This window comes from Oncorhynchus mykiss, chromosome 6, assembly GCF_057628025.1.
Source record: "Oncorhynchus mykiss isolate SJ-2025 chromosome 6, ASM5762802v1, whole genome shotgun sequence".
Lineage (NCBI taxonomy): Eukaryota > Metazoa > Chordata > Actinopteri > Salmoniformes > Salmonidae > Oncorhynchus > Oncorhynchus mykiss.
The window spans coordinates 60,398,837-60,411,646 of NC_143027.1; the positions used below are offsets into that span (position 1 = coordinate 60,398,837).

The 12,810-nt window shown below is 38.0% G+C and overlaps 1 protein-coding gene across 1 annotated transcript; it reads right to left on the bottom strand.

Moving 5' to 3' along the window:
- Positions 1-2,996: 2,996 nt before the first annotated feature.
- LOC110526267 (UPF0547 protein C16orf87 homolog) lies at positions 2,997-8,394 on the bottom strand. The gene is made up of 4 exons (XM_021607079.3): positions 8,281-8,394; positions 7,229-7,325; positions 4,344-4,523; positions 2,997-3,864 (listed from the first exon to the last, which is right to left on the bottom strand). The coding sequence occupies exons 1-4, from the start codon at positions 8,344-8,346 to the stop codon at positions 3,746-3,748; spliced, it is 462 nt and encodes a 153-aa protein (XP_021462754.2). The 5' UTR covers positions 8,347-8,394; the 3' UTR covers positions 2,997-3,745.
- Between the last annotated feature and the right edge of the window lie 4,416 nt (positions 8,395-12,810).

Below are 12,810 nucleotides of genomic sequence, written 5' to 3' on the forward strand. Positions count from 1 at the left end.
TTCCGAACAAGACTTAAAAGGGACGTTTAAATCTCCTGAAACAACTTGTTGTTCACATTGTTGATCTCTTACTGTAGTGGTCCCCTGGATGCTAAGACCTCAGAATGACTGTCCAGTATTTCATTGAAAGAGATGTTTCTACCACAGGAGGTTGGTGGCACCTTAATTGGGGAGGACGGGCTCGTGATACTGGTTGGAGCGGAATGGTATCAAACACATGGTTTGATGCCATTCCATTCGCACTGTTCCAGCCATTATTATGAGCCATCCTCCCCTCAGCAGCCTCCACTGGTTTCCTTAACTTTTCCATCTAAATCCAGAGCCAGAGAAAAACACTCAACAAGCAACAAAGGCAAAAGATTCTCTCATCCATCAATCCATTTCATAAAAAATAGCTGGACTGACTAATGTTCTTTGAAGTAGAGTGGCTTATAATTATAATAACCACTTTTCATTTGATGTTTGTTAATTTGAAGACGTTTAATTACAATTTTTCTGCCACATATGATGTCATAGCAGAGGAGACTGAGAGATCACCATTTCACAAAAATTAACATTTACTGTTAATTATATGAACTCAGCACCGGATTCTTATGTCACTTGATTGCCCTCCAGTGGTTGAAAGAGAGACTACATAGCATATTAACATTTACTGTTAATTATATGAACTCAGCACCGGATTCTTATGTCACTGGATCGCCCTCCAGTGGTTGAAAGAGAGACTACATAGCATATTAACATTTACTGTTAATTATATGAACTCAGCACCGGATTCTTATGTCACTGGATCGCCCTCCAGTGGTTGAAAGAGAGACTACATAGCATATTAACATTTCAATGTCAAAGAAAAGGACAAGGCACTAAATGATTTACATTTACATGTAATAATTGCACATGTTACGAAGGGAGTAGGGTCTGTAGGAGAGCAAGTGAAAACATTTAAATGTTGGTCTCTAGGACATGAGGGTGGTTCACAGTTTGACATTGGTTTTCCAGTAGGCAACATCCTCAAGCACACCTTACAAGCATGGATTATATGCAAACTATCATATTGGGCAGATAATAAACCGAACAGATTAGATTTTAAAGTAATGTTAGGAGTATTAGCTACTGTATGTTTAATCATTTTTTTAATGATAAAATTGTCCTCAAATTCCATAAAGCGAATAATATACAGTATCTCATGTTACATTGGAAAGTAGCCAGGTTACATGCGCCAAGATCTGAACAAAGAACTCTCTCGCTGGTTAATGAGAGCATTTGTGAGTCATGTGACTTGGAGTACACTCCACACGGAACAAATGGCAATTTTGTTTGAGTAACAATAGACTTTTAGTGTGCACACGTATCTCTCTCTCTCTCCCTAGACCCCTCTTCTCTCTCTCCATCTTTCTGTCTATGGGCACGGGTGCTCAGTATTGCTCACTTCACTATTTCCTGTTAGATAGAAAGCCAGGGATCTCAGTGTTCCTGGGGGCATGTGGTAATAGGGAATGGTATTCAGGCTGGGCCAGGCATTTCATCATTAACAGCCCTGCCCAGCCTGGCCTCAGCGTGTTAATGTCAGTCCCACTACCAGCCATATGCAGTAATGATACTGTCATCATGGAACTTTCTCACATTACAGTACATGATTTCAGAAATGTGCTCATCAGGTAGCGTCCTTTATCCTTATACCCTTAAGAAATCCAAATAAGGTCTGACTGCTTGAGTGATTTCCATTAACAACCGATTCTCATTTCAATCATGTTCTACATTTCACAGAACATAGTCATTTTCTCAGAAAATGTCATTAAGAGTGAGTTTCAGAATTTGGAGCAGTGGTTGACTAATATCATGACTTTTGTTTTCAAATGGTGCTTGTAGATAGCGGATGGATGTGTATTATTTAATGTTTGAATGTATTCGAAACAGAGGCCCAATGTGAAAGTTGACACCCGTCTCCTGTGGTTTTGCATTGCAACAGGCAGGCTTTACTCAAGTATCTTATGTAAATGTTGGCTTTGAGAAGAAAGAAAATCCCAGGTTCACCCTGAATCCCTTCTTCATTGTGTCCAAGTCTCTGACTATTTGAGGGAAATTAATACAATTTCTTAGGGCAGCCAATCCACATAATCCCCATGACATAAAACAAAATGCATCCAGGATAATTTATAGCCATATACTGCCAATGCCCTACTCTTATGAAACTGCATCTGGGTTCTGTCAATTTCACAGTGAATTTAAGGGTCAAAGTTCTTTAATCCAACTCTCAAATAACCTTTTCATTACTTCACTTAGATTATAATTCATTACTTTCCCCCCTATAGGAACAGCACTGTCTTTTGTTTTTACTCACATGTATTTCCCATAAGGGCATGCTGAACACGGTCTCTTTCTGGTTCACAGAATGGCCACAGTTTCTCACAAGGACTGAGGTGTCAATAAAGCACACAGAACCCTTTTCCTAACCAAGAAGAAAAAGTCTCATCATTATAGCTCATCATTAACAGCCCTGCTTTGCATATTCAAACACCAGCAGTGTTTACTCTTTAGGTTTCACTCATTGTATGAATAACCAGGATATGATGTACGCATGTTTCTGTACATTCATACATGTACAATGCCGTTTGGTGAACAAAGAGGCCAGGCAGTTGAAAATGTCTCCAACAGGATTATCCTGTGAGGTTGAGATCTGTTGAGAGTTCCATGGAAACTGGGATGTGTTCCAGATGGATGAGCCTTTAATGGCAGGGCCTTTCCCCTGTGGAGGGAGGCAGAGCAGAGCTGGAGAAACGGCAGCAGCAGCTGTCTCCAGGAGAAGTGGGCAGGTTACAAACAGGTGTCTGAGGCCAAGCCAATCCCTCTGCCTGCTGCAAGGTAACATATAGACATGAGGGTTGGTAATACACCATAGTACCAGTGAATGATGTGTATGTGCAGTAAATCAACAAAGTACAACACACTCTTAAATAAAAACTTATATTTGCTCATTAAGGCCCAACATCTGACAGTGGTGGTTGTGATTTATCTCTTTTAATGACAAAAATAAGTCACATTAAAGAGGATTTGCCTTTGACATTTAAATTACAGGTGTCCAAAGCAAATATGACATATTTAATATAATGTCACCAATAATGAAACAAAAGACAAAACAATATGCATTTAAATTAAGATGGTACACAAGCATTATAAATATAAATGTGCAAGGCCTTCTCCCAAAGTCTTAAGCATGATACAAAATATATTGAACATTATGTTCCAATGGCATCTAGACTTAAATAAACAATGTTTACTAGCACTACAAGCCAATAACATTATAGAAGCCAGTTACAATGCTAGGATGGCCCTCCATGCTTCAACATATTTATGCCCTTTTTTAATAGAAATGTTTTGCATTTGCTACCGACAGCTTTCTTGGTTGACAAGGTGATGAATCCTATACCATATCATCTAATATATATATATATATATATTATAAAATCTGATTAAAAGATAAATATTCAGATGTCCTACCCCCTCCAATTCCATAAGCTTACTCTAAAGATAAGTTGGTTCCAACATTTCCTCTTGAGCAGACCAGGTGCCTGCTTCTCAATGTTCCCCAACATCTCCATTTTCCCAAGGCTTTGACCAATCGGGCAGGGAGTTCATGGGTCAGAGTTCATACCCTGTTAGACACACTGTGGTGGTCATCCATGGGTTTCTCCACAGTAACAATCTTAGGTTTCACATGTCAATCCCTCAAAGCAACCATCTGGTCTGTCTATAAGATCAGTCTTTGGCCCAGGATCTTCCGGTTGATCTCGGCCAATGCCACCGAAAACACAAATGCTTTCTCATCTGAGAGGTTGGCATAGATATCAACTTCTTTCTCAATTTTTTCTGGTAAAAAAAACACAAAAGATAATGAATTAACAACATCCCCTGGTTAATAGAGAAAACCCATTGAGAAACATACATAATTTGCATGTGACAACAATAACCTTGGGCAATATATTAACATAATTTCTGTCTTCCACACAGGAGGAACCGGCATAATGATATTTCTCCTTATAGATCAGCTGCTAAAGCACAGGCAGAGTCAGGGACACCATGATTTATTCATGGGTGAGAGGAGAGAGCAACACTCTCTGTAAATCATTCATCCAAACACAAATCCCCCAGCTCTGTCCCAATACTGCACTAATCACCAGCCTTATCTCCTGTGACTGGAAAATACTGAAATATTACTAAAAGAGTAATACTAAAAGAGTCAACACAAAACAATGAGGAATAACAAAGCTTAGAAAGTATCTTGGAAACACTTAGTATATCATAACTGCACTATTGTCATTGAGTGTCACTTTTTATTATTGTTTTACCTTTCTCCTCCTCCTGCTTCTTCAGCCCAACTGTCTTTGGCCTGCCCCGCCCTCTCCGGATCTGATCCGATTGGCTGTTGGAGCGGCATCGCCTTCTGTTCTCCATGTCATTGGTTGACGGAGAGTTGATCTTCTCTCTGCGAATTCTTTCAGTTCTCCTCCTCTTTGCATCCAATTTGTCTAAATAGACCAGAATTTTTTTTTACAATTGTATGAACACTAAAATATGCCATATGGAAATGAAAGATTAATGTAAAGTAATGAATTGCCTTCAAATATGTCAAAGTATCAAATGCATCATACATCCTAAGGACAAATCATCTTATGCCAATGACTCCAGTTTAAATGTATGTTATGGAAAATTTGTGGGAAGGCTATATGGTATTAAACATCTTAGCCTCCACTTTTGATCTCCTACCAACCCCCCTCTTCCAACAATACCGCCTTAAAATAACAACAGAATAGCTCCTCTCATATTCAACACGATTCCATCAAAAGGAAGACGCTTGCATTCCCTTTTCGGTGATTCCAATGCATATCTAGCATCCTAGGTGTGCGTGCTGTTGCCTCAAAACCACTTTGTCATTGAATCAGTGGCGTGTTCTTATTACCAGAGCAGGAGGTAGGCCTATATTTCACTAGGAGTTTCTGTCTAGTGGCCTTTTAAAAAGCCTTCCTCTTCAGAAATGTAAATTACCACATAGGCTGCTTCCTGAGTGGTGTAGGCAGTGAGTGTGCACCCGGGAGTATTTAGGTTTCAAAACAAGGACTGATTGAAAGGGCCAGATAAAATAGTGATACAAATGGACAAATATTTGGTGCCCAAAAGGGTAATGCTTTATAACTGTGTAGCAACCCACTACTAACAATATTGTATTAACATATTATTGCATAGTTTTTTAGTAACTCTGTAATAATTGCAAAGCAATAGTATTGCTATTAAATTCAATTGATTGTTTCAAAGTCTGGACTAAGCCTGAAAATATATTTTCTACATCAACCCCGTTTCTGCTATGCGAGAATACACACAACTTCAGAATCTCCCAGGAATTCTAGCCTTATCAACAGCTTGCCCAAACAAGAACACACTTTCTCTTCAGACTGACAATATTGTCATAAAATTGTGACATAATCAATAGTCTGAGAAACCTATTGCACTCCATACTATAACATAAACATCATATACATAACTTACTACTTCACCTTTTCCAAGGCTAAATTCTCATAGTCAAGAACAGATGATATTTTTAAAAAGGCCACCGGAAAATAACAGTCTTATATAAATATGTTCCACTAAGGAATCATGAGCGAGCAAAAAAATAAATACAACTACTGGCACTTTTATCCAGAAAAAAAAGGTTCAGTGCAACCTTAGTCTTCCTAGTCAACAATAATAATGTTTTATTAGTGTCTGTTCAAAGTTACAAAGGAAGTACTAAAATTTTAACCTGAAAACCTGAGAGTCTACAGAAATTACAGCGAGGAGAGCCATATGATAAACTATTTAAAGAGAGGGGGGAAGCCAAAACCCATCATTAAAAATCACAGAGCTGAAATTCAAGACCCCTTCCTCTTCAAATGGAACCAGTCTCCTCTGCCTTCAAGATACTTATTAACTACAATACCTCAAAGTTAATTCGGTATCATAAGAAACTAATGAAATTGTATCATAAAGCGAGAGAAGATGCGAGTAATTCTACTCCATAAACTGTCTAATACTAAGTGTTTAATACAACAAAGTTCAAAGGCATTTGTTAACATTCCATTCATAACTTCAGGCACTGCAATAGCCTATACACGATGATTTCACCCCTACCCAGATATTTATTTAAGTACTTTAAATATAAGTACTAGCCTACATTTAGCATTCCAATCACTCCATCTTTTAAAATCTAAACAGCAGTATTGTATTGGTTCTCATCCTTTAAGGTTGAAAGGTGTTTTATCAGGTAGAAATGTGTTTATTATCAGGTAATAAAGTAGTACTAAGCTATTTAAGGTATTTCTATGGCATATTCTTTAAAAAACTGATTGAAATAATTGCTTATATGTTACTGCATTTTTAAACAGTCTGTTTGGAGGGAGATGCAAGGCTATGGGCAGACAGTAGCACATTGATGACACGCACACGGGAAAAGCCCTCATTGGAATAAAACAGTGAACTAGTATTCTGTAAACATGCTCAGATACACAAGCAGGCTTCTGTGCCCTATATCTATTTAATCCTTACACTTTCCACATTTGACAGGATCATAGCAGCATGAGCTGGCATGTAATGGGTTATATAACAATTCTGTATTCTAATTTATTTTCCTAATCACCTTTTGGAAATGGCTTAATCAAATCCCGTTAGATATCTGTTCTATTCTGAAAATGTCAAATTTCATGAAAGACAACATGATCTAACTCTACAGCTAAATGTAAGATCTAACTTTTCACAGTCAGCGATATAGGCTGCCTTATGCTACTGCAGAAGCCTACAAGAGAGAACTGAGGGAACAAGCTTTTCAGTCAGGAATAAAATATCCCATCCCCCCACTTCTTGCAGTAGGCTACTCACTCAAGCAAATAGCCATTTAAACCAGCCACCACTGCACCACTCAAATGTTATACTCTGATCCAACTGACAAAAAAAATCAACACCAATACATCTTAAGTGAATAACCAGGGGAGGGGGAATGTAATTGTATTAATACATGACTAAACTCAGCAAACTGTATTAATACAATTACATTCTGACTACTTTATCTTCAATCTCATGTGAATGTTTTACAGGCTCATAATAAAACAAAATACCTAAGTTAATAAACATTGTAACATTGAGTGTGTGAAGAGAACGTCAAAAAAAACTATGATTTGTAGGCTCCCGAAGTATGTTAAATTACCTATTGCTGGTGGTGATCTCTCATTCAGTTTGGCATTTAGAAGCTTTCGACTAATGAATACATAGCCACAGGGACAAGACTTGCAAGCAACTGGAATCTAAAAAAGAAACGGGTTAAAACATGGTTAATATAAAATATTCCTCCAAACTGAGGCAACTTTGTTGATGAAGTCATCTATTAAGCATAGGCTACATTCCAGAAGCTATATAAACTTTAGTATTTTTGTTAAACAAGGGCGTAGCCAGTGTTAAACCCCATTATAACTATATTGCCCAAAAATTTTGAGATATTAGAGGACTGTCCTTTGTAATTCATGAAAAAGTCCTTAGCGCAATCTAGCTGAAACCCACCACATATTTTGGACACGTGCCGACAACAGCGGTGACATTAAAACGTTCTAATGAATAAAGCGTTTTCAAATCGAATGTAGACTAGTAGCCTACATTTCGTCGACACATTATTTTTGAAAACAAATCAATTCATCGATGCAGTTTAGAGAAATTATATCAAGAAACGATCTAAAAGCTAGATCAAAATGTCGCCGTATAAACTACGATTTATTTGTGTAATATGTTCATTTTTACAATATATCAATGTCAGCAATGCAGCTACATTTAAGGCATTTCAACGCGCGATATTGTTCTAAGGCTATATATAGCCTATGATTTGCAAAGTCAGATCACGATGATTAACCAGTTTCAGTTGGGTTACAGTATGACAGTGTATCAAAAATAAGGAAACGTCGAGCCACATTTGGCGAGCAATAACATTCTGACTCTTTAATCGTATCAACGTGTCATTGAAAGCACTTACTAGCTATAGTTGAGGTACATTGTAACAGTGTTTGAGATCTAATGCACATACTAATTTAGATGATTAGCCTGATTATTTGCATTAGTTTATACTATGTTTCTCCAGATCTTGAATTCATAGGCTACCATATGGGACTTCAGCAGCCTACAGTGGCTTTAAATCCCATGCCTGTGAGGCAAAACAACATTATCACTAAGTCATAATATATCGAAATGAACAATATCTATACATTTTCTCACCTGTTGGTCGCACTCAGGGCATGATTTGGTAGCCATTTTTACTTTCTTAGCTTTGTTTACCGACATATTCTGTTTCCTTATCCGATGATTCCTTTGAAAAAAGCCTACTTCAAAGCCGTAAAACTTATTTCTGCAATACATGAAGTGCAGCAGATCTTGCTCAGACGGACATAAATGATACAAAAGCAATGACCATGCGCACTGTGGTCAATGAGAGAGAGGATTCATTGTGCTTTTCCTTTACTATGACATGGGGCATGCGCACCACTCAGTCTAAAGAACAGTTGGCTACATACAGTACACTAGAAAATGTTCTGCATAATGCTTGCATTTTTTATCCTATCCACTGAGCATACGTTAACCTCTCACAGAGTCTGAAACAGTGCTCAGCTGGAACAAATTATTTAAATATACACAAGTGACTAGATGACCGGAAAGGGGGCGCTGTGTTGAAGCCACTGTGCCTCCATTTTGGCACTCCCCCACCGCACAAATACATTGGGAGCTATATAAATGTATTTATTAATCCCTACATTCGTTTTTGCTACATTTATTCTATTACAGACACCTTAATGTATACTTTTAAATTATATTATGTGAGCTAAGCATAAAAAATGAACAAATATATAAAAACATGTTAGATCATTTAATGTTACATTTAATTACTAATGTTACTTTCCCCACTACAACAACACAAATACTTAAATAGATCGAATTTTGTCCTTGACACATTTCCATTCATTCCTATGGAGGTCTGCTCTTACTGGGGAGTACCAATATGGCCGACCTGTGGCTTCAATGACTCTCAACGGCCAATACATAGCGTGCGCAATCCAGGGTTTATATACATCGTTGGTTGGAACGTTCGTGGACTATTTGTTAAACCATATTAAATTACATAAATCAAATGACTGTAGCCAACTGAAATTAAATTACTGTGAATGCTTGGCCAACTTGTATTTGATTAGGGCACAAATGCACACCCATTGTATTCTATCAAACCCATTTGTTTTCAGTGGCTGTGATTTTATTGATACAATAGACATCCAAGGTTTTAGAAAATGTTGTACTTATTGTGGTAGGCCTACATTGCATGTATTATGTCTATGTGCCTGTATGATGTACATTAAAGATAGATGGCAATATAAAAACATTGTCTGAAAAGCAAAGAGGCTTAGTGTACATGGCTACCATCCCCCATGCAAGGTACCACAGGCTGCCAGCAAGTTTGCTCTGTATTATGATCAGTGAGATACCGTGGTAATAATGGCGACTAAGACAAAACATGTTTTCGATTTGAAGTCAATTCTACTGAAGTATCACAGTGTACAGTGATCATGATGAGTTATGGTGTACAAGGTGTACGATCACAGCATTAATATTGCTTGGAAACAAATGTAAAATTCCTGTGGGATAGGCTATAGCTCAGTTTTTTGCGTGACCAAGCTAAGTAGGCATGCCAAAATCTGTCTCCTATATAATTTTCTTCACTTTCCATTTCCTCTTCATCATATTCAGATATTGCAGGAAGCTCTTATGTCATAGGAAATAAATACGAATTCAACTTCACATAGACTTTGAAATAGTCATTGGATCCACTGCTGCCTGAGAGAGAGAATTTTTCCTCTCTTGTTTGACAGTTTGAGTTTTGTGTCAGATTAGAATTTGTGTATCATGTACTCACATCTCTGACTGTCACGCGGGACTAGGTGGGTGAGGAAGGAATCAGGCGCAGAGAGTTCCACTGGGAAAAAGTGCTCTTTTAATATGGCACAAAAAATGACAAGCCCAACAACACAGGGCGCGAACAGTAAATGTGACTACCCAAAACACAGGGTGCCAAGTCCAGAAAATATTATACACCTCTACCTAAACGCACACACGTAACACAAAGACAATCCCGCACAAAACAAGGGCGGGTACACATACTTTAAATAAGGAAGCTCATTAAGCACATACAACAAGACACAGGTGAAACTAATAAGACAAAACAAACAGACAAATGAAAAAGGGATCGGTGGCCGCTAGTAGGCCGGTGATGACCTCACTCTCACATCCTTTGTGCTGCAATAGACAGGCTCTGTTCTCCCCCCCCACAGCTATTTATGCCTTATCAGCCCCTGTCAAATAATATTCATGACAGGAAAGGTGAATAAACAGTTGTCATTTTACAAGTTACCTCGTCACCCTAGACGTTTGATAACAAATTCATTCATTGTTAACTACCTATTATTGGACAGTTGGTCAAATTTAGTTGATTAAAAAAGCTTTGTAAGTGGTGTTAAAATAGAGAAGTCAGTAATGCCTTTGTTGACATTGATCATTCTTGCACAGTTCAACCCAATGCCAGCTCAGATGGCCTTTACAACAAGAACAGCCCTATCATTAGTGCAAGACAAATATGTCACTCAGTGGTTTAATTTCCAGTGCGCCGATGCTGAAACCAAACTTGAAACACTTGGAATCAAACCAGAGTTAAATAGTGATTTTTGTACCAAATGGAGATTGGCCTCTGCCTGGGGCCTCCAAATCACTAAGTTAGCCTGCCTAAAGGAATATATAACAGAGCAGCATACAGTCTTTAAGATACTTGAAATTCTTAAAGTTGTATAATGTTCTCTGACAAAATGCCTAGTTGATGTTTCCTGGATTTGAGTTCAGTATACTTAACACGTTATAAATGTCTCACCAGGGTGAACCACCCATGAGTAAACGTTCAGAGTAAAATCTTCCAATTTGATCCAGCCCTGAGAAACACTGAGGACAGCAATCTGGCACTGAGAACCAAGAAGTCTGACTGATCAATGGGCCTACATGCATAGCAAAGGAAACTGTAGTCACTAAACGTGGTCGACGCCTTCATTTGCGTAGGCAACGCCACACGCATTTACATAGAAAAAAAAAGCCTAAACGTCCCTTTCTGTCACGAATGTTGAATAAAATCATACTTGAACATACTCTGCCAATTGTCCGTAGGAAAGTATTATTAAACCGACTTCAAAACACAGGTCTATGTGTGTGGGAATCAAGATGCGTTTGCTCATGACCGAAGGCCCGTCCACAAGACAGAAGTATACTAACAGGTGTTTACATGGTTTTTCTCATGTGCTAGGTAATATAAATTTCAACTTTAGTACCGGCGCTCGGTAAACAATACTTTCCTATGGATATTTTGTCTCAAATTTCAAACAGCTGAAGAACCAACGGCACAGACAACCGGTGGATTAAGTTCAAATTAAATGTTATTTAATATTCTGGTTTGTAAGGAAAATGTCCACGATTTTGCAGTGCTTTGTTTCAGACTGTTTACCAACAATTGATATCAAAGTAGGATTTATTAGGCAAGGAAAACTGCAGTACATGGTTCATATGCAAAGTATGGATTCATGATTCACAAGCATTTCGCTACACCCGCAATAACATCTGCTAAACACGTGTATGTGACCAAAAACATCTTATTTGATTTCATGAGAAATGTAGAATTCTTTAACCTTTTCTGCAGTGTATCTGAAAAGTTGACAGTATTATTACTATATTATAATGACTGTCTAAAACATGTATCTTTAGTTTGAGAATTGTATTTCCTTTATTTGAAGAATTTAAGAAATTCATTTGAGATGCAAAATTACCTTTAATTGAGGCACTCTTTTACTTCACATTATTTGCTTGTGCATTTTCCAGCCAAAGCCATTCTGTTTTTGACTTAGCCCTGAATCTCCATACCGGTAACTGGATTTCCCCATACCGGTAACTGGACTATTTACATTGACCCCCCCCCTTTACAAATGACCTCGACGAACCTGTACCACCCGCACATTGATTCTGTACCGGTTCCCCCTGTATATAGCCTCGTTATTGTTATGTAAATATATTGTGTTACCTTTTTTATTTTTTACTTTAGTAAATATTTTATTAACTTTATTTATTGAACTGCATTGTTGGTTAAGGGCCTGTAAGTAAGCATTTCACCGCAAGGTCTACAGCTGCTGTATTCGGCGCATGTGACAAATACAAATAGATTTGATTGAATGTAGCCCGAGGTTATTAGGATAGTAAGAACACAGTGCAACCATGTATCCAGTAGATGGCACTATCTGCTTGTTGACCAATCAGCTAACCTCGCATCCCATGCGCTGAGTGTAGTTTGGTTGGATTGATTGAGTAACGAGCCAAGTGAATAAGTGTGGTGCGTTTTATTTGAGAAAAAGTGTGTATGGTCAGTGTAGTATCTTGAATAGACCAACATATAATTGGAGGACACAGGATGTAATCTTTACTTGTCATTTATTAGGATTTGATTTACACCACTATCTATCATGAAGACCAATACTCAACTATCTCTTTTGCTCACATAACGGTTACCAACCTAGGACCGGTGATAGCGCCGCCTGGTTAGATGAGCCAGCATCATTTATCACCATTATCAACAGTCAGAAACAAAACACTTAGAAACACTTTAGCTTCATTTGATGTAGTGTGCCTGGTACAATTGGCACCAATGGAATGGTCCCAAAAGTGCAAACTCCAAAT